Source organism: Fukomys damarensis, unplaced genomic scaffold (assembly GCF_012274545.1).
Source record: "Fukomys damarensis isolate Sample0158 unplaced genomic scaffold, DMR_v1.0_HiC HiC_scaffold_16, whole genome shotgun sequence".
Taxonomy (NCBI): domain Eukaryota; kingdom Metazoa; phylum Chordata; class Mammalia; order Rodentia; family Bathyergidae; genus Fukomys; species Fukomys damarensis.
Window position 1 is genome coordinate 49,704,778 of NW_022900928.1, and position 23,997 is coordinate 49,728,774.

The window sequence follows — 23,997 nt, forward strand, 5'->3', positions numbered from 1 at the left end:
CAGTATATTGAGATTCCATTTTAATGTATTTCATCAAGTTTAGTTCTTTTTTTAGCTGTTTTTAGTTACTCAATGAGAAGTAAAGGAAGGTAAGTAGTTTGACCCAAAACTATCTTAACTATCTTTAAATAAAATAAGGATGATCAAGCAGTATCCATGTGAGACTTCACATATATTATCTGTCTTAGTTGGAAAAATTATGCACTAACTCTAGCAACAGAATAGTAATAAGATACCTCTTTGGCAAAACTTTTGCTCAGAAATTAAAGTGTTATGGTTTGGGTCTAAATGTTCCTCCCAAAGTCTCATGCCGTGATAGGGCTTTTTCAAAGGTGGCTGAATCTAGAGTATATGATGTTGGGAATAAAGGTGTATGATTACTAAACCAGTCCACTGATTGGTTAGGTATCACCCTAATCTCAGTAGGAAAGAACAGGAAGTGTTAAGGTTCCCCTTTTTGCTTACGCTACCATATGGGCACCATGAACTGTTCCTCCTCTGCAATGCCTCTCTGCCATGTGCCACCTTGCCTTAGAGCCAGCCAATTATGGACTGAAATCTCTACAAAGTGAGCTAAATAAACTCTTCCCCCTTTAACTTTTGGGTTGGTTTATTTTTTTTCTCAGCAAAGATAGAAAAGTAGCTAACACACAAAGGTAATGTTCTAAATTAAACTACCCAATCCTCAAAAAAAAAAAAAAAAGATTTGCACTATGTTAAATTCACAGGAACTTATAACTCTTTTATAATTGAGTGTCAGGAAAATAAAGGTTTGGTAGTTGAGAAACCTGATTTCAAATATCAGCTCAATCAGTTACCAACTATATTGCAGCAGATGGGTTCCCTTTTTTTGAATCTCATTTTCAAAATCTGTAAATTACAAATGATAATAACTGTGCAGTATTGCTTTTAGATTTTTCCAAAATAATATAAAAGGCTGCTTGCATATATATCAATTATTTCTTTCACTTTCATTTTTTGGAATGTTATTGAGCATTGTTTACTCTCTGAAGACTTTGCCTCACACTAATGTTCTGCCTCTTTCTGCAGCACCTTCTGTAACACAGTCCATTTCTCAAGCATTTCCTAAGCTGGAAATGCCAGCATTCTGTCATTCTGTCTGCTGCCATTCAGCTTTTCGTGTTTGAACTAAAAATGGATGGTAGAAAATTTGTTCTCTGGTGGCTTTCTGCCTATAATATATATTACAATGTGCCCCAGTCATCTAAAGAAACTCTTAACCTATGAAATAATTCTAGGTATATGATATACTGAGGGTGTTTTTTTCCAGTTTTATCTTTCCCAAACTTTCTTTTAGGTCAAACTCTTCTTTTTTCTCTGTGAATTCATTGACTATTTTATGGAGCTTATCTTACATATTAACTCAAGGCTAGAATGTTACTTTGTTTTCTGCTAATATTTAAAATATCTTATATGATTATATTTTAGTGTCAAATTTGATATAGCCATCTTAAAGGCTAAAACAATGTAAAACAATCACAAAAAATCTAAAGGCCAGTTGTCAAGTATTTATGAAAACAAGATTTATTTGCATAGAATGCTGCTTAGTATTTTTGGTTAGTATTTCTGGCTTAATGACTTTAGTAGATAGACCCATGAGATTCAGAAGTATGGGGAAAATGGCAAAACAAAATAGCTTAAACCAGTGTCTAAGAATTATTCTGATTTTAATTATAATATAGATGAAATAATTTCTCTTTAAAAAAAGTCCCAGTTATTTTAATCACTAGATAATATGAGTACAAAAAGTGAATAAAATGCAAATATCAATACAATATAAATAACACTGTAAGGTAAATTAAGTATCTATTGCTCCATTACTGAGATTGACTAAAGAGTGAGCTATCTCCTTTATAAAATGAATAAGGAGCTATTTGTGCTTTTCTGGGTTTTTTGTTATAAAATATTTTTAAATGATGTTACTTTAAAAATTATAAAGGCTGGTAATGAATATATTCACATTCTATCTATAATAAAGTGATGATGAATATTGTTAATAAATTACTCAACATCTCTATCTCTATTTTAAAAACCAGTGTATTATGGCTCATTCTATATTTTGTTCCAGTGAGCCTGTATAGTGTTTGCTTTGTGAACATATGTATATTGTATGTAATCTGTATAGTTACATTGTATTGAAATAGTAGCTTGTTTGATATAAGGGAAATATGTATTGAGTACCTTTTTGCTAGCCAGATTGTTCAATCATTTTTTTTGTTTTTTGCTTTAATTGAGTATATTGGTACAGTTTAGGGATACAGTACAGTTACATTCATTGTTGGGATCTTGTACCTCTACATGACAAGTCTTAGTTCTCATTTTTTCCCCTTGTCCCTGCCCTCCCTTCACCCCCTCCTCCCCTCACCATCTACAAACACTTTATTTCCATCTTACTGGTTTAAAATCTTTAAACTGACCTTTATTACATGGTCACAAAACTGCAGTTAGAATGGCTGGACAGGGAAAAACTAGTCAAGTGTATTTGGATAGAAACATGAAACTAAGACTTGTTTTTGTTTTATTTTCTCATCATTAAAATATCTTACTAATGCTCTATGGAAAAAATTCATTGAAAACATTGTATTCCATAAAAATAAATTGAATAATAATAATATGCTATACTTGTAAATTTTAGTGTGTTATCCTTTAGCCTCAGTATAGGTGAGGTTAAAGCAAAACAGATAGAATGGAATTGTACCAATCTAACCAAATCACCAAGTCTGGTGCACTTATGCGTATTTATCTAGTAGTGATGATGATGATGGTGGTGGTGTTGTAGTAAAGAACAAAATTCACTGTCTTTAAAATATATGAAAGCCACAGTTCTCATTACTATAGTATATAATTAGCATGCCTCTTAAGCACTTGAGAGATTGTTTACCAAAAATTTTCATAATCTACTCTGTACATAATATAACATATCTGTTAGATTTTTGACACTGGGACTAAATAATGAGAAAGTCAACTAAGAGGAGAGGTAATATTTAATTTAGCTCAAGTTTTTGAAGGTTTTAGTCCACGGTACCCTGGCCCCATTGCCATTAGACCTCAGGCAAGGCAGACTCATCACAGCAGAAGGATGGGGAGAAGGAAAGCTGTTCTCTTCCTGTCAGCAGAGAAGTGGGGAGGCGGAGTTCAGCCAAGGCAGGGGCTGGAAGTCAGATCTAGTCCCCAAGCTCACACATACATGGCCTGTTCCCTCCATCCACTTCCCAACTCTTATTTCCATCACCTCTCAGTATTACTATCAAAGGATGATTTCATCAATCTATTCATCCATTGATGAAGTTAGAGTCCCCCTTTTCTAAATGATTCTGGGAACATTGCAGATCCATTTCTGGAACAAAATAAAAGATCAATTGATTGTAGTCATAAAGATTTATTATTCAAGAATTCTAGATAAAGTCTATACTTTCCAAACATAGTATTTTCACAAATTAAGGCATAGGATAGAAATTACATAAACTGCCAAGAGTTTCCCATGAAGTTATAAAACTAGGTCTAGAATTCCCATCTTAAAAGTTCTTAGTATCCTTCACCAACTGTACTTTCTGCTACCCAATATGTGTATATTGGTTTTATATAATACAGTAACTATTAACATCAATGTTAATGTGGTTCTCCTTTATTGATGAAAACATACAGAGTTGATTTTCTTCATTCTTTATTCATTTCTTCATTCTTATTTGACATAATTCATAGAATCAAACATGAACATATGAATTTCCATATCACAAAAGTTCTAATGCACATAACCACTTACTCAATTCAAATTGAATCAATGTTTTCAGAACTTGGGACTATAAATGAGTGAAAGATAGAAATTTATGTTGCTATATTTGCCCCATGAAGATGGTGAGCAGAAATTTCAAGGATGTTACTAGGATAATATTACATACAAGTAAATAAATCATCCTCTTTTTTTTGTATAAGGGATCAAACTCGGGACTTGCACTTGGGAGGCTAAATTATCTATTGGAATGTTCTGAGTGATATTTTTTCTGTTATATCACTTAACTATTATAATTATTTGTATTTTATTTTATTAAAGTATTATACTTCATTTTACTAAAACTATTTTAAAGATTTTCCAATTTCAAATATACCCTTTTAGCCCAAACAGAAAGAGATCCAAGTGATAAAGTTATAAATGTAAAAACTTGAAATATTCTAGAGAAAAATTATACTTCCACAAATTTAATTAGCAAGAGAAAATACATTAAGTAGCTTTAGGTTTTTTCTTATTAAGCAGTGTACTATTTGAAATAATCATTACTGTGAATCTTATCATGAGGAGAAGTCTAATACTATGGATTTGTAGTGATTGTATATTTATGAAATGAGAGCCTGAGAAGTGTTATGAACTCTTGGACAATATTTGCTATACCAGCATTGCTGAAACAAAATAGAACTTCTGTATATGTATATACTTTGTCATGTATACTTGTGATAATATTCATTTGTCTGTGAATCCTGCTTTTACATATTGAATCCGTGTTCTAATTGAGGCCTGAATAAGGGGAAAAGAAATCCACAAGTGGCTCTTTTAAACATGAAACATTTTTTTAATATGTCCTCCATGTAGTCCTTGAGTATAGAAATAGGTGTGGTAATATAAAAGAATGTCGTGTCTTTCCCATTTTAATCTATAAATATCAGTTTTTAGTAAATACATATTTTAGGAAAATATTCTGCAAATTATTTACAAATCTTATAAGGTTTTAAGTTATAATAAATCCAAACAAGAAGACTTAACAGTGCTCCAGTTTATAAACATCAAATTTGAGAAGAATGTTTGGAAACAAGTCAACTTTTTTGGCTTAACTTAGAAAGTTACACTAGATAGAAAAAAGGAGGATAATATATAAAGTTATTATTTTTTTCAGCTTTAATTGAGTTTATTGGTACATTTTAGGGATACAGTACAGTTACATTCATTGTTGGGATCTTGTTCTTCCACATGACAGGTCTTGATTCTCATTCTTTCCCCTTACCCCTGCCCTCCCTTCACCCCCTCCTCCCCTCCCCATCTACAAACACTTTATTTCCATCTTTTCATTATCTCACATTTTTTTCTTTTCCCATATTACCCTTCTCCTACTCATCCCACCTTCCCATATGTGCACCCATGTTTATAGCGGCACAGTTTGTAATAGCTAAATCTTGGAAACAGCCCATTTGCCCATCCGTTGGAAACTGGATAAAGATGTGGTTTTTCTATAAAATGGAATATTACTCAGCCATAAAGAATGAGAAAATAGATTCATAGGAAAATGGATACATATTGAAGATATACTCCTAAGTGAAATAAATAAGGCACACATGTGTAAATACCAAATAGTTTCTCTGGTGTGAATAATCTGCAATAATACAGAAAGGAGCTAAAGTTATAATTTTAAAATATCCTGTTGATTAAACATATATATGTGGAATTAAATTGAATCTGAACAGTAAAGTCAACTTCCTGTGACTTCATATCTTTACCATATCTCAATATATATTGTTTGCAACACAATTTAGTCTTTACCCATATTTATACTCTCCAATCCACGGTTTACAGCTTCTCCCTGTCCTCGCCCTTATCCTCTCTGTAAGGTTCATTGCTTTAGTAATTCTCTCACATTGTTTGTAACACTCATATCACAATGTTCTTTCATTTTACCCACTCTCCAAATCCTCACTGAATCTAGTCAGTCAAGGTCTAAGTGTCCTTCCCACACTGCTCAATACTTCTGAAAATGGCAAACAACTCTCCAGATCAATCTCAATGTAAAAGTTCAAGCTCTTTAGGATGACTTCCATAGTACTTCATACTACTCCTGCCTTCCTCTGCAGGTGAATCAATATCCACTGCTAACCAAGCACCAACTGCACCAAAATTCCTTCAGCTCCTTAAATGCCTCATTTTTTTTCCTTAGGACCCCAGAAATCACCATATGCTGTTAATTCTTTCTAGAATAGTTTTATCTCTTTGCTTAGATAACCCTTAGATAACCCTCATCATAGATTGGCTGCTCCCATCTCTATACGTTTTTTAAAAATATGCCCCTAAGTTATTATTTAACTAATTATGTAAATTTCACATCTGTCACATAACCTCCAGGTCTACTACAAAGTCTAGCACATAGTAGATAACTCTAAATATAATTGTTGAATGAATCAATGGATTCAGCCACTTGTGACCCATGAGGCTTTGTGTGGGACATCTAGACCCCAACTAATCAGTGAAAGCAGTTAATCCTGGGACCAATCTGTGTCACATGTATACAGGGAACTGGATCTTTCCACTTCTGCTATATGGTTCTGCTCAGGTTTGTTTTATCTTCTAAACCAGAGAAAACCTTTAATTGAACAAAATGGGAAGGAACCAAGGGGAACATATGCCAAAGTATTGTGGCCAAGGAACAAGAATAAATTTGCAGATAGCTAAAGGAAATTCCTGGAATGATATTATATTCACCCACCCATTTTAATGGTGGCACAATCTAAAGTGTGTGATGCTAGGACTAAGGATGTGTGATTTCTAAACCACTACACATGAGGGATGGGTTTGGCTTCACCCTAATCCTAGTAATCTGAATAAGATGAAAAAAGGAACAGAAAGGCACTGTTAAGGACTCTTGTTGCTTTTGCTACCTTATGGCCACCATGAACTGTTTCTCCACACCACCTTACCTTGGAGCCAGCCATTTATGACCCGAAACCTCTACAGTCTATGAGCTAAATAAACTTTTCCCCCTTTAACTTTTGGGGTATAGTATTTTGTCTCAGCAATGAGAGAAAACTAACTAACACACTGCTACATAATTGTTTTAAATGGAAATAAAACATAGTAAAATTTTAAAATAGTGGTAAGGGTATACCAGGCAGTAGTCTCACAGAGGTTACCAAAATGCTTTTTTTTTTTTTTTTTTTGCCTAAATTCGACTCTTTGCCTAAGGTAATTAGAAGTGATAGTACATATTCTGAGCTACAGCTCTTAAATCCTGGGCAGAACTAATACCATGGGAAGCCTGAGAGTTAATATGTGATCATACATTCCAAGTCAAGAATCATTAAGCAGAGAGATCCAAAGCTTGTACTCGAGTTAGATGCAGCTAATTTCTTTTCTCTAAAGTCTAATTAGTCCACTCATTTGGAGGCTATGACAGTGATCATTTGCCTCGCATCACACTCACTGCCATTCAATATTTCCAAACTTTTACAAAGAAAACTTCTGCCTTCAACATTTTTGCATATCATATAAATAGCAGTGATCCCCCACATTAACAGTTGAATTGTGTTCCCTTTTTTGAAGATGCGTGATCATAAAATTAAAAAAATAACCTTTGGCTCAATAGCTTTCTTTATGATGTTATTTTATGCACTTTCTTAGAGAAAAGTTATAAAACTTGGCTCTATCTGTTTCAATCAAAAATATACAGTGTTTCTCTCTTTTTTGTGCAAGTCACAAAGGAGCCATAACTGTATATGCTTTCACATCAGATGTAAAATTCATATCTCACTTGTGACTTATGCAAGGAAAATAGGAAGCTCCATTAGACAGACCTACAATTTGTCTGTGAATAGTGATTTGCGGTTGGGGAGTACTTTCCTTTGAAATCATTAAATCCTTACAGATAAGTATTCCTTCTGCCTTGACAGATTCTACACATTATTTCATCATATATATAAAAATGATCTTTTAAAAATACCTTTAATAACTTCAACAATGGCCAAAGTTCATTCAGTACTTTTCTTATTTTCTAAAACTACATTTAAAGGCACATTTTATCCTATCACTTTGACGGTGCATAACAAAAGATTTGTGTCAGAACTACATTGTAGTTTCATGTAGTCTTCTGCTGTTATTAGCAGATATTTTGAGCCAGATGAATAGTGCCATTCTCGATAAAACATTAGCTTAAATTTCTTATCTTCTTTAAGTTGTATTGCTTATTGAAAAAGAAAATCAAATATGTAGTTGAGCAGATATAATTTCAGCAGAACAAAAGTGGAGAAAAATAACCATACTTTGCTTCACTTTTAAAACTAACATTTATACTTATTCTTCCAATGTAGAATCAGTGGGTTTTTGAGTACTAACCCCCCTTTCAAATTGTTATAATAGAGAAATGTATTTTGGGTAATACATAGATTAAAATGTTAATGTGGTTTCAAGTAGTTCTTTTTGTATTTAGGAATTACTCGGTTTTATTTATTAATATATCTTTTTAAATCCCAAATGCCTACAAATATGAATAAATTATCCTCAATTATAAAAACATCACTTGAAAACAGCATTTTTTTCTCTTTTCCCTAAGTTGTTATGGACAGTATAAATGAGATTTCCAAAACATCTAGAAAATTTTAGCACTTATAGTAGGCTCAGGATAACAATTTCATTTAATAGTGTCCTGGGTATGGAAGACTTTCCAAATAAATATTCAGCTATTCTGTTGATGTTATTTAATATAGAATATTCCAGAGCTTCTAACAACTCGGGCAAAAATTTTAGGATAATAATCTTGAGGCAAGAAAAACAAGAGGAAACAAAATCATGAAAGCTTTGATAATTGAGTGTGGCCTTGTGTGTGAAGGAAGATATGTCCTCTCCATAAGGATACCTGCGCTTTCCCATAGCTATCACGGAACCTTAGCTCACTGAACCACATGAGCTGCTGCCAACCCATCAGCCTGGCTCACGAAGCTCTGTATATCCCCGTGCGTCAGTTTGCTTGCTAAGAATACTGCTTCTGCCTGGTTAGAGTTTTCACCTCTTCAGGACTCATCCCAAATAAATAAGCCACATGTTGTTTTTGTTTTTTTCTGGGCTGCATTCCCTCCTTTCTCAGTCTGATGTAGTCTTGATTATTATGAGGGATTTCCAGGGAATAGAAGTGATTAATCTTTCCTCTCTTTTTTTTTTCTTCCTGTGTCATTCTCTCTTTCTCTGTATGAATGAAATAATTTATGTTGGGAATTAGTCCGCATTATTATTGAATCCAAGAAGTTTCTTGACACAACATCTATAGACTGGAGAATTAAAAAGCTAGTAGTATAATTTGTTCTCTATTAAAAAGGTTTACAAGATCCCAATAATGAATGTAACTGTATACTGTATACCTAAAATGTACCAATAAACTCAATGAGGAAAAGAAAAGGTTTAACAGGGAGGGAGATTAATGATATAATTCCCTGAAAATCCCTCATAAAGTCGTTTTAAGGAAAGCATTAAGAGAACTGGACATGGTTCTTGAAAATGAAGCTTGTAAAATTACAAAGGACTCAATATGGATCTGACATTATATTTACACATTCTCCCTCTGTACCATTATTATCATATTACCTCTAAATACTTTATAAACCCTTCAACATATTTGTTTTAGTTACAGGACAAAGGAGAAATTAAAAATTTTAGAAATTAAAAGGCAAATTTGTTCTACATTTCCACACATATACTCTAATCTTGTTTTCCTTTCAGTTAGATATTTTTCCTTTTCTTCCTTTATTTTTTGTTTTATTCTTTTAAAAATATTTTTATTAATGTTTATATAGCAATTACATTCATCGTAGGGAATTGGTACATGTACATAATTCATTTTAAATATTTTTCCTTTCCCTCAAACCCTCTTTTATTTTGCTAGCTTGGGAGTTATTTATCTTATAAGTTCTTATAAAATTAATTATATATACAGATTAATAACCAGACTAATAGGCCACTTTCATCAATATTTTAGTATTGTCACTGCTTACACACCTATATTATTGCTTACACACCTATATTATTGTTGTTATATAATTACAAAATGCTTTCTCCTATTCCGCTTGCATGTTTAATGTTGTATGTATGTATGTATGTATGTATGTATGTATGTATAATTAATTATATATACAGATTAATAACCAGACTAATAGGCCACTTTCATCAATATTTTAGTATTGTCACTGCTTACACACCTATATTATTGCTTACACACCTATATTATTGTTGTTATATAATTACAAAATGCTTTCTCCTATTCCGCTTGCATGTTTAATGTTGTATGTATGTATGTATGTATGTATGTATGTATGTATTTATTTATTTATTTATTTATTTATTTATTTATTTATTTATTTATTTTTTGGTACCGGGGATTGAACTCGGGTCCTTGCACTTGCAAGACAGGCCACCGAACCGCTGAGCTAAATCCTCAGCCCCTAATGTTGTTTTTAGAGTGGCCATTCCTCTTGAAGTATATATCCTGCAGTCATAGCTTGTTGGTGATAAGGTTGTACAGTCTTTGTAGATATGCTATCTGTATTTTATTTAAAGAAAATTAACAAGATACAAAATTTTAGGTTTATAATTTTCCCTCCTCTTTAAGCACATTGAACATCATCTGCTTTCATTGTCGCTATTGGAGAGCTAATAAACATTCTAATCTTTGTTGTAAGGATGATCTGAGTTTCTATTCCGGTAATTTTTTAATATATGTGTTCTTTGGCTTTAGCTATGCTTTGCATGTATCACATGTCCTGCATTTGTGGGATCATGTCATTTATCATTTTGGAAAAATGTATGCCATTTCTCTGAAGATACCATGTAATCTTCTGTCTTTAGACTCCTCTCTTCCCTCTCCCCTATCCCTGTCTCCATCTCTTAGACTTCACTGAATTTATTTTATACTCTCTAGTTTTGTATCATATCTATCAACTGAGAGCCATAAACATTTCATTAGTCCTTTCTCTCAGCGTCTCTTTTTGCATAAAATACTATAACTTCTCAAGTATTTTCAGAAATAAGCTCTTCAGCTTTGTAAAGTTTTATATTCATACCATTATTTCTAAATTTTTATTTTTTAATCGTATAATTATCTTGTAGTCATCTCTTCCTTTCTTAGCTTTGAATGCATCAATTTTATGTCCAAGGTTGTTTGCTATTAGCATGAGATATGAAATGTGTTAGTCTGTATTTAATAATTCTGAGAAGGCTGAATAAGAACATGTGAATGAATTGCAACAACAAAACTAAAAAGTCAAAAACTGATACTTTTTCACAAAGATGTGCAACTCTAGTGTTGACATAAAAAATTAAGCCTGATCATTTGCTATATAGAGGAAACAATTCAAAGTGATATACAACAAAAAATGAAGTAAAACAAGAGGATACATGATTTTAATGGAGTCCTTTAAAACCCTTTAAAGTAAAAATATATTATAAAATATAATTTTATTTCAATAAAGATAATTAAAACTCTAAAGTCAATATTTTATTCACATCTGTGTCGAGAGAAAATAAATTAAAATACAAAATAAAACTTTTTGAAATTTAACAAGCTACAAGTTATAATGGGAGTAGTGGGAAATTAAAGCATTTCTCTGTCTGACACATCAATTATGACAAAATTGAAAAAGAATAGAGTAGTTTTAAATGGCATGCATGCATAAACAGACGACCTCATCCCTACTTCAAGCCAAAACGCTTTGTACTTGTTGATATAAAGTGTTAGCCAGCTTTTCCACTGCTGGACATATGTGACACCCACAGTTTAAAAGAAGAAAGGTTTACTTTAGCTCAGCTTTGAAGGGGATTCAGTTCATGGGCAGCTGACTCCAAAGCAGAAACATCATGGCAAAAGGTACTGGTGAGCAAAGCTGCTTAGTTCCTGCCCAAGGCTACAGAGCAGGGTCATAGTGCCCGAGAGAACAAGGCAGGGGGCCAGACACAAAGGTGAAGGCCAGGCTTCCATGGCCTGCCCAGTCACAGCCAAACTGCGCTTCCAGTTCCCAGAGCAGATCCCCGTCCTGTTGACACTCAGCTCTAATCACCACATGTGGGATTTTTATTTTATTTTAGTGCACAGGTAATTCACAATGTTTGATTGGATAGGAAGTGAAAGTGTTTGCAGATTATGAAATATACTAAAACAATTTTTGACATAAAATGATCTGTCTAATTTTAAAAATATATTATAAAAAGATTCCTTCTTTCACATAAATGTAAAATTTACACGGAAATTGATCTTATGTTTCCCCAGAAAGATTTGGTCTGCAAGTTCCGAAAAAGCAGATGCCAAAAGGCTGCTATCAAAATATGTATGGTGCTACATCTCATTATTAGAGGAAATGGCAAACTTAAATTTCTTTATTATTAACCACAATGATTATATTGATTATCTGAGAATAAAGTACTAGACTATACTTAAAGATAGTGACCAAGAAAGAGAAATTTATTAATGCAAAGGAGAAGTTCATGAATTGAAACACAAAAAGTAGTTGAATTCAAAATGCTTATTTAAAGAACAATAAAAGAGAGAAACTTCTGGCAAAGGTAAAAATCATCATTGCTAACATTTATTGGGTAATTTTTGTCACGAATAGTTCTAAGGTAACTAGTTTACAAAAACCTGTCTGATCATGTTTTCAATAATTTTATGAGAATCATTAATTTATTTTATAAATATTTACTGAGTACTAAAAATATAGCCAAATTTCTATAAGGCACTCTGGGCACACTAACTAAAGAAAGGAAGTTATTTTGATATCCTAGAGCCATTTACATTTTGGAACAATAAAGAAATATCCCCATTACAGATGGGAAAAACAAATTCAAAGAAGTTAAGTAAATTTCCTTAAGTCACCTAGCATCTCTGTGTCCATATTGTGTTTCTAGGGTATGTGCTGCCAAAGTGAGCACGGCCATAGTGTGTGTAATCCAGGAGCTTCTGAGGGTCCATGCACCTAACCAGTATGTGGTACTTCTGTAAAGAGAGAAGATAAAACAATCATTTATGCCATTAAATTTATGAAGCGTACAGTGAATCACTGTGGTATTGCAATTTTTTAACTTTCTTACTCTGTGCTAGGGACTTCAAATTTTCCAAATAATCACAAATACATTGTACCACAAGTGGTAATATTTCCACCATATTTTACAATATAAGGAACTAAGAAGTGAGATGTTAAGTAGGTTGTAGTCAAAGAGCCACTTTTATACCAATGAGACTGGCTGTCAAACTACACTTTGTTTAACCGCTACCACTTACAACTGGTAATAAATTTTAAAAATACAACATTTAGTAAGTACCACTGAAATTATGGACAAAATGATGGATTTTTTTCATGGAACATGAAATAACTAATTTGTCAGCAGAATTTCATCGCATAGTTTTAAAACGTAGTTTTAGAAAGGAAACATAGTTAAAAAAAGTTTTAAAAAATTAACTCCTTTGACACTGGGAGATTCAGGTAACTTTTTTTATTCCTATAAGTATTTCAAGGAAGCATACTTTTTCTATTGTTTATGTTGATGCAAAAAAGGCAATACAAATATTTTGGCATATTTAGCAGGCAATTCTCAACCATTATGATGTCACATCTGTCAAAGCCAACTATACACAATCAAACACAAACTCACTAATAAATTTATATAAAAACATCCTGGGCTAGCGCAATCTCACCTTTGAATATAGCAGGTAAAATCCTAAATAAAAAGCTACAAATCAATTAAGATGATAGTAAAATGTCACGCCATTGTTGATGTATCAGTTTTTCTAAAGTCCAACTATTCTGGGTTTTAAATATATGTACCTAAACAAACAAGCAAGATTGTCAACTCTTTAATTCTGCAACCTCATATCTTATTACTAAGAAAACAAATCAGGAAGGTATTCAAACATAGGCAAGTAATGACTTAATGTTATTTACATTAATGTATATTACCATGTTCCCTATAGCAAAAATAATATCTTTTGCTATAATATTTTGGAAAAGTATTCTACACATATCATTTTTTAAATGTTAGAAATATAAGTAAGATATAATGAAGCATTTTATTATTTAAAAGAAAAACATCTCAGCTGGCTATGAATAACTCTGCTAAAGAAGAGGCATTTAGGACAGGTCTCAAAGGAGCAGTAGGATTTTAACAGATATGATTGAAAACACAGAGAGATGTGTTTCTGGGTCAGAAGATAGAAGCAGGGAGTAGTGTGAAATCAAGCTGGGAAAGTAGACTGGGTCCAGACCGTAAAGTATATAAAGTATAAATAGCATTAAATCAGCAAAACAGAACAGGGAAAACTAAAACAGGTATAAGGGTGTAAGAACCAATTAAATGACAGAAATAACAATTATATATTGTAAAAAAGGAATTTCATTTGTTCAATATGCTGAAATAATTTGCTATATTCCTATCTCACTTAAAACATTCATATAGCCTAGATGGTTTAAAGACCTAAAAATTTAAATGCTACTAAACATTCTGCAGAAAATATTGATATAAACGGGGTTACAGATAATTTTCTAAACAAGAAAACAGTCATATGGAATTTTGTCCTGAAAATTTTTTATAGAATTGGAATCCCATAAGTTAATAATACAATGAGGAAGAATATTTCTGAAGAACAGTCAATACACAGAAAAACTGAGAAATTAATGCACATAGATCATTAAAAATAAAAGAAAATAAATATGAGTAAACAATTCATACAAATGTAGAGGTAAATGGCCAATAAACTGAACAATGTCCAACTGTTTTAAGGCTCAGGGAAGTATTAAATAAACAACAAAATGCCACTTTTTATTCATCAGTACTGACAAAAATTAAGAAGATTGGTCACATAAAACGCTGGTAAGAATATGATGAAAAATACCATATGTTGCTGATAAGTATAGGAACTACTACTATATTATTGAAAACAATCTGACAGTATTTTTTAAAATGAAAAAGTCCATACCCTTTGATCCATTAATTCTTTTAAATATCTTCTGGAGAAAATAAAAGCAGTAGTACATGATACATGTTAAGGATTATCAATAATAGCATTGTTTTTTCAGTGTCAAAAAGGAAAAGAATAAAACAAAACTGGTACTCCCCTAAATGTCTAAGTATGAGAGGCAGTTGATTAAATTATGTTACATCTGCACAAGGACATGATGTGTAGCAAATAATCAGAATAAATCAGTCCAGTATTTATTAAATATGTTTTTAATAATAAGTGTATTTATTTTATGTTTTTGAAAAAGACAAAACTAGCTCATTATACATGTAGATATATCTGTCATAGAGGCATATAAACTGTATTTTATTGAAGAAAGACATATTAAGTTGCATCAAGAAGAGAAAGTTCTTGATTTAATTCATAACTTTTGTTTGACATATTAAGCATTTATTAGTAATTTTGCCAAATTACTTTTGTCATTTAAATTATAACGCTTAAAAAGTAAAGTGTAATGTGCTAATATACCTAACATCTCTGATTTGCTGTACTGAAATAAAAAGACTCTACTCTTCTGTGCTACTTATCAGATAATCCACATGGAAAGTGAAGTATATCAACTGGTACATGGTCCTTAATTGTGATTACATTTTATTGCACTCAGCCTATTAAGTGCTTAAATTACCAGATAACAAAATCTATGTTTCTAATAGTGGAAAGTGTATTAACAGTATATTTTGCTCTCTATTGTAGTCCTGTTCCAACCATCACATGGATGAAGGTTAATGGCTATATTCCTAGTAAGTCACGACTGCGGAAATCTCAGGCAGTGCTGGAAATACCAAATGTGCAGCTGGACGATGCAGGCATCTATGAATGCCGAGCTGAAAACTCGCGTGGAAAGAATTCATTTCGTGGACAATTGCAAATATACAGTAAGTATTTTCAGCAAAGCATGATACTCTCGTCCCAAAAGTCAGGCCTACATTGCCAATGTAACTAAACATTATTTGTTAGGTACATAAAAGCCAAATAATAATTTATAAAATGTTTCTTTTTCATGATACAGCCCCATGTAAACTTATTTTTCCCTCAAAAATGTTTTAAATTAAAACTTCATGAGGAATTATCAATCTCTTTGAAGAGTATACGGAGTTTTCCTCCTCTAAAAGGTTGTATTTTCACAGCATTAACACCACCCTCTGATGAAGTAAAAATCTTATACACTTTATTAAATTAATCTACATCTTGGCCTAATTAATGGTTAAAATCTATTGCCCATGAAATTCTTTTGAGTAAATAAGGTTTTATTGAAATACAGTCATACCCATATTATTTACATATGGTCTATGTCAGCTTTTACCTGGCAATGGCAGAATTAAATAAAGCCACAAACCAGCTGACTTGCAAAGCCTATAATATTGCTATCAGGCACTTTATAGAAAAAGTTTGCTGACTTCTGACCTAAATTAATATATCAGTATGATATATAGCTTCTACAGACTATAGGCATTTATATTACCCCAAAATATCAAAGAGGCAACCAAGTAATATGTAAGAAATTGGATCATCTATTTCCAAATTTTTACACTCATCTTTTCCTCTAAGGATTACAAAACATTTCCACTTTTCATATTTACTTATATAATGCATACAACATATAAGTGACAGAATTCTCATTTTCCACATGAGGACACTAAAAAAAGAGAGACTACAATAAGCCAGGTCACTGGTATAAGCAAATATAGATTCTTTTTTATCCAAATATAAAAGAAATTTTGTCTAGATTTCAAGATCAGTTCTCCTAAAGGGCACTATGTTATACATAGGGATTCTTTAAAAATATTTTCAAACATAATATGCAAATTCACCTGTGTCTCTCCTTATAACAACTCTTGGAACTTCAGCACTGCAACCACTTTGACTATTCTGTGCACCTTTTATTAATTCAAGTAATTTTAATTGTCTCATATTACTAGACATGCTAAACACACATCTCTAAAGGAACTCATGGACAAACTGGGTTAAATGATAGGGAGTCACATATTAGTGTCGAGCATTGCCATGATAAAGGCCTGTGAAAAAGGCTGCAGATCTTTGGTATTTTGTTCAAAGGACCTGGAAAGCCTTGAAAATGACTGGTACCTAAAAGGCTAAAATCAGAAAGCATCTTAGAGAAAAAAAATACAGACTCCGTTAATAATTTAAGTTTGAAATACCTGTTTTGGTTTGGTGTTTAGGTCAGTGATGCTTTATTTGGATGAATTCTACAAAGTTCATAATTTTGGATTAATTTAATATTTTTCATCCACAAGTCTTTAAAGAAAATCATTAGGACAATTTTCTAACCAAAGAGGAAAAAATGTTGTTTCCATATCCAGTGGAACAAAAATTAACCTTTGAAAATGTTGTCACTTTATCCTCAAAAAAACAGAATAAAATATTAACCCCTCTTTGCAAAATATTAATACTGAAAAATGTGTCAACCACAACTCAAGACCATAAACACACACACGCACACACACACACACACACACAAACACACTCACACAATGTTAACAAATACTTATTACTATTAAAGCTATTACGGAAAAATACCAAATATCTTTGTTTTGAAAATGGTCAACACCTAAATAAAATATTTGATATGGAGGGTCTTACACAGCTCTACTCACCTTGGTCCTCTCCTTATCACAAGCACTTCATTCATAGGCAGTAATGATTATTTCCAGAAGTATTGAAAAATTGTCTTGATTCAACATGATCGATGTACATTTTTTTCCTGATATACCTCCCTGATGAGAAGGTTTTCCTATGAAACTGTCACTGAGAAACAATCTGTGGGTTCTTGTCAGAATAACTGTAGAGTAGCCAGGAAAAGACAAACATACCAAAGCGTGTATCACTTCGAGGAGAAAAATAATAATGAATCTGGATTATTATTTAGAAAAACTAGACAATCTATACCCATTTGGCATGCATGTGATCTCTCGCTGTAGCCTGTGATTAGGATGGTTTCCATCCAAGCTCCATCTGTTGACCCTACATTTTGATTTGCCCTAGATGATCCCAGTTTACATCTGTTGCCTTAAGAATGATGGTAAACCATTTAGAGATGAGTGCCCAAACCACAACCCCAAACCCACTTATTTATCTCAAAGTGCCAACAATGCCATTAAACTCTAATACTGAGGTTTTAGTTTAGAGAAAAACAATTGTTATCCAATGCTCAGTGGCTGGGACAACTTGGCTCACGTGCCCACAGAGACAGCTCTGCGTACCCACTGCAGCTCTCATGCCATAGGTTCTCCACAACTACCCTAGAACAATTATGAATGAACAGTATTTATTTCACCTCCAGAACTACCTTGATTTACCCAACTTCTATACTTTTAAAACTGTTGTGTTTGACCTAGAGGATTTGGTCACCATTAAACTTAAAATGTAGAAGGGATCTTGTCCATTATTTCAAAGTTACTGGAAATAAGTATACGTGTTAGTCAGCCTTTTGTTGCTGGGATAAAATCGCTGAGCCACTCATCTTAACAGGAGAAAACGTTTCTATTGGCTCACAGTTCAGAAGTTTTAGTCAATGACCACTTGTGCTTTCGTCCTTAGTCCTGTGGTAAAGCAGTACATCATAACAGGAGTTTATAGGAAAGAGAGAAGTTCACCCTAGGTAGCTGAGAAATAAGGGAGAGCAGAACAAGAAGGGGCTACAATCTTGATATCTTTTTCAAGGTCAGGCCCCTAATAACCTAACATCGTTCCACAGGACCCACCTATAAAGGCTGGCAACCAAAACTTTAACATGTGGGTCTGTAAGGGACCCTTGCGAACCATAGTAATACAGATCCTAAGATGCCTGGTTATCCACTGTATTCATGAATTATATTTAGAATCACCTCTCAGCAAAATGGAATACCACTGGGTACTATGTAACTTGAGTTCTACCTATTGGGAAAAAGCAGCAAACTGACCCTTTCTATCTATCTCAATGTTCAATTGTCATAGACTATTGAAAATAAAGATTTTTTTTTTTTGCTGTAGTTCACTTTCTTCTTGAAAGTATAATTACAAAAATGCTTTACATGCTTATTTAGCCTTAAAAGCCCATTTTTTTGTTTTGTCAACAAATTAAAAGTTGAGTGGTAGATACAAATTTATGCTATATACTTTGTTTAACTCAGCGTCAGTATTGTAAATGCATTACAACAAATTAGTCAACATAAAGAGGTATATAAAACTAATGAAAAATTAAACATGTAATATGAACTTGAAAAATATAAAATTTTAAATGGAAAATTATGGAACTTGAATTCTAGGATAAGCTGTGTAATTCTAATAAATATGTCTTTTATTAATATAACTTTTTATTCATTAAGTTAATTGGTACATTTTAGGTATACAATACGATGACATTCATCACTGGGAATTTGTACCTTTACATGATACAGTTTTGATTAATTTTTTTGGTTATCTCCATTCCTTCTAGTTTCTTGTGATAGACCCAAAAGACTTGGTTATAACAGTCATAGACATTTTCAAATTTGTGAATTTTCTAATATACTGTACATTGAGCCTGGTGATTTAAAGTTCTCAATTAGAAAAGAAAATTATGCAAGAAAAACACATGAAGAAAGAAGTTAGGAGGGAAGTGTTGAGGGGGAAAGGAAGGAAGGAAGAAAGGATGACAGGAAAGGAAAAGTGGATAATTTCTGTTATAATTCCATACTGTTATAAAGGTCATTGCTTAGAAATGCAAATCATTTTACACATTTACTGTAACAAATAAGGGAAATCAAAGACTAAAACACTAATGAAGGAAACTAATACTTGCAAAGAGCATTGTTCTAGACAACAAAATAGACATCAAGCGATACTAATACTTTATCAACATAACCACTATAACCCTTGTTATTAGAATTCCCTAACAGATGAGGAAATGATGAATAGGTCGAGGGATTTCTAGTATTAAGGTCCTTTTAAAAATTAACATTAGAAGCTGGAGGTGTGTTGCTGTGGAGAAGTAACCACTTGCCTATCAAGCACAAAGCCCTTGGTTTTATCTCTAATATATCAAAAATAATAAAAATGCCCTAATAAAGTGTTTGTAGATGGGGAGGGGAGGAGGAGGTGAAGGGAGGGCAGAGGTAAGGGGAAAAAATGAGAATCAAGACTTGCCATGTAGAGGTACATGATCCCAACAATGAATGTAACTGTACTGTATCCCTAAAATGTACCAATAAACTCAATAAGATTAATAAATAAAAAAATGCCCTAATAATAATCACAAGTAGAATCCAACTTAGAACAGGAAATGATACCAGCATTCAACTCATACCCCCAACTCTGGCTACACGAATCTTCCTCTCAGTGAGAGCTAAGCTAAAAGCAGGGGACAGGGTAGGTGATGCCTGTGTATTACAGTTTATTAATATTACAGAGAACAGTTTGATAATTCAAGCTCTTTCCATTCATTCTCGCCACTTTTCTTCAAACTCATACTTTTATGATTTATGTATGAGATAGAGGATTTTTTTCCTGTTTATATTGGGGCCCCTGTGCCCCAAATCAGGGCCTTTGACACACTAAGCAAGTGATGTAGCACTGTGCCACATTCACAGCCCTACATAGAATTTTTAAAAATGCTTTAGCTATGAAAATACATGACAAGTTTACTGTGGAAAATGATATAAATGTATAGGTTCCTGATTATTTCATACACAGAGAAAATCTCAATCCAGTTTCTTTGGAGGAAAAAGGACTTGCCTTAAATTCTAATGTTGCTATGAGCATGGTGCCATACATGGGTTCACGTTTGAGAAAAATGGAAATTGTACACAATGGCAGTAGATTAGGGATGAGAAGTAACCAGTGTTTATTATGTTCAATCATCATAGTAGCTCAGTGAAACAAAAATTACCATTTACAGCTTGCAGAGGAGACTCATTAAAATTAACTCATTCCTAAGCACATATTAGATCAAGGACATCATAGCCCTGGGATTTGAACCTCTATTCACCCCCAACAGTCTAATCTTTCCAGTGTTCTGCATTACCTCTCACTGGCTCATAGCGGCTAGTCATAATATTAAAAATTATCTATATGGACAAAATATGTTGACTCCTCAATAGTTTTAGAGTACAGGAACAATGAAGGAGGCCAATAACAGTTAGCATTTATCAGTAAAGAGCTACAGAATTTCTGACAAGAGATAATAAGCAAGAGTTTCTTTATGCACATCTGCTTTATGTTTCAAAGACATGTAACCCAGAGACTGGATTTGAAGCTCTAATGTATTACATAAGTAGTTGCCAATATACAGTGCATCTGTTAGGGTTTTAACTGCTTCTGAGTTTAAAGTGCCATATGTCTCTTTAGTTTTCCACATCCTAAAAGAGGAAGCTTGCAAAAACTGGATAAAAGAAATGAGTGGTTTATTTTAAGGAGCGCTAAATCCAAGATTTTCTTTTTCTAGGTAGGTCAAATATTCCCCACAATGCAGTCCACCTCTTAGTATCTGTTAACCTCACATTATTATTCAGAAGCTAAAGCCATTGCCCTTTAGCAACCTGCAATCTTGAGGCAAAGAAAACTTCTAAACATAACCCTGTGTGTTTCTGATCATATTACTGATGATTTTGTTGTTCTAAGAATCTTACAAGGGCGGTACTCTGTCATATCATGGCATAAAACAAATTCTTTCATTTTACCATCAAGGGTCTAATTGTGTATTTTTAACCATTCTGTCATTACTCTTCCACATAATGTCTTTCATTTGTTGTTCTGGGCAGTATAGGACTCGTGGTTTGTGAAATACATTGCAATATAAAAAATCTTTGCACTTTGTATACAAGTATCCAGTTACGACAGTTTATCTCATAAACAAGTTCAAATAATTTATTTCAATTAAAAATTTAAAAAGTAAAACAACCTGAAAAAAATAAAAAAGGAATCTATTGTAAAATTTCAGCTGATCTTTTATTAAATACAACCTTTTCAATGTATATCATGAAGGAGGGTAGTTCATAAATACAAAGAGCCTCAAACTTTATCCAGTGATGATGTTAATTTTTCCAATAGGGAGCTTAATTTTCACAGTATCTATACCCTATTATATTTGTGCTTGTGTCTGTATGTCTGTCTGGATGTATATATGTGTGGGTGTATTTTTTTCTGGGACCACCTTCACAAGCAGCTTAAATATAATTGCAATGGCACCTAGAGAAGCAGCCAAGTGATATCCCCAAGTTACCAAGTTTCAGAGTTGCATCTTCCATTGCGTCATATAGCTGTGAACATACACATAGACACAGAGGCAATATGTGTGCACAGGCACATGTATGTAAAAACAAGGGCTAGTCCTAGTTCAAACCAGGTGTGGTAGCTTACATCTGTAATCCCATTACAGGGGAGGCTGAAGCAGGAGGATCACCGCAAGTTCAAGGCCAGCCTGGGCTACATAGAGAAACCCCATCTCAAAAATCAAAAATAAAAAAAAATAAAAAAAAAAACACAAACCTAGTTCAAAACAGCAAGATCTAAAACCACATGTTTTTTATCTATCAAGGATTGATATATGGATAGTAATTTTAGATACTATTTTTTTTTTAATTCAGACAGCTATGTCACAGGCCATTTGTATTTTCAGAATTGTTGGTAGGGTGAATTTGTATACTGATTTGGATGTGTCTTTTCAAGCAAATTTTGAGCTGACAGCAGACACACGTGATGGCATATATACCTTTGCATGCTCTGTAAGCTTTGAACCTATAGTGGTATACAAAAACATTTCAATAAGAAAGCAAACCAGGAACTGCATCATTGTAATGGCAAGGATAACTTGTTTACTTGCTCTGACAAATTCATTTTTGAGCTAGGACACTAAATTTTACCATTTTATAAAGTAATCCAAATATATTCGGAGAAAAATTATTGCAATTTTTAATTTTTCAAATGACAGTCTTTTTTCTAGTATTTTAACACTTAATTTTTCATTTTAGTAATTTGTAAGGTAACTTGTCAATTATAAGTCCCACAGGCTGTACATGCCAGCATAAATTCTAGCACATCAGGGAATGATCCTGAAATACAATTGGTCAATATTTTATAATTTTCTCTAATTGGGACCATGTTGTATCTAAAGTAAGTACATATTTTCAGTCAATGGTTCCCTCAGTGATTTCACTAGCTAACTAGTGTGTTTAACCAGAAATACCTTAATTACAATTTAATCAACAGAAAAGGGATAACAAGCCATTACTTAATGATTTCACAGGAGAGGAATAACGGTAGGTGTTCAGGGAATGTACAGATTATCCCCTCTGGTTTTATCACTAATGTACTTTAGCTTAAACCTTGAATTATGAGTGGGATTAAAAGTGACACTGAAGAGAGCAGAACATTTCACATGACGTAAATAGACTAAAGTACAGTATGTGCCTGGGAAATAGCAAACCAGCCTGTGTGAGTTTCAGGGGTCACTCACAGTAGCAAGTGGAGGGAAAAGAGGTTAGAAAAGCTTACAGAAAGCTCAAATATGAAAGAGTTCAGTATTACTCTTATATCTTAGCAACTTCCTCAGTATTTTTAGTATATATGGCCTGTACATATAAAGAGACTGATTTTGGAATCCAAGCACAAAAGTCAGGATCAGTATTTGAAACATAGTAAGATATATGAATGGGAATCACCAAATGAATCTCATGGCCTACAAATCTTGCCTATGTTATGCAAATGTAGGGCTTCTAAAAGTCAATACTAGCTAGCTAACCAGTGAGTTAATAAAAACATTGTCTCTACCTACAGACAACTCACTTGCTAACTTTGTACAACTTTAATGGCTTTGAGCCACAGTTTCTGGATTCACAAAATAAAATATGTATCTTTACAGAATGACTGTTTCAAGGATTAATTTGAGAACTCAGGCATGCATAGGACATCATAACATCAACTACTACAATTCCATAAATAAGATTTCTTTCTCTCTTGCTTTTCTGCTCCTTCCTAAACTGGCTTTGGTCTTAGATATAACAGTTTCCCTATGATGATCTTTCTTTGGCAGTGATTTTAGGCCTTCTCTACTACAGTTTAAACTCTTTAAGAATAGGATGTGGTTATTTCTCAATCTCCAAATCATCTCTGAGATTGGTAAGGACACTATAGTGTGAGATGAATGAACACACGAACATATGAAAGAATGATCAACGTCTTTGGTGGAATTAATAAAATACTTAGTAGTGTTTTACCAAAAATGTTGCTAGAGAAGAATAACTCAGTTTAATTATAC

At 32.9% G+C, this 23,997-nt stretch overlaps 1 protein-coding gene across 1 annotated transcript in view; it reads left to right on the forward strand.

The window, feature by feature from the left end:
- The window catches only part of Cntn5 (contactin 5), a 1,105,367-nt gene that overhangs the window by 836,255 nt on the left and 245,115 nt on the right, over positions 1-23,997 (forward strand). Inside the window, exon 11 of the mRNA XM_010642035.2 lies at positions 15,459-15,640. Within this exon, the coding sequence (XP_010640337.1) occupies positions 15,459-15,640 (182 nt within the window). The remainder of the gene's footprint in view (positions 1-15,458; positions 15,641-23,997) is intronic.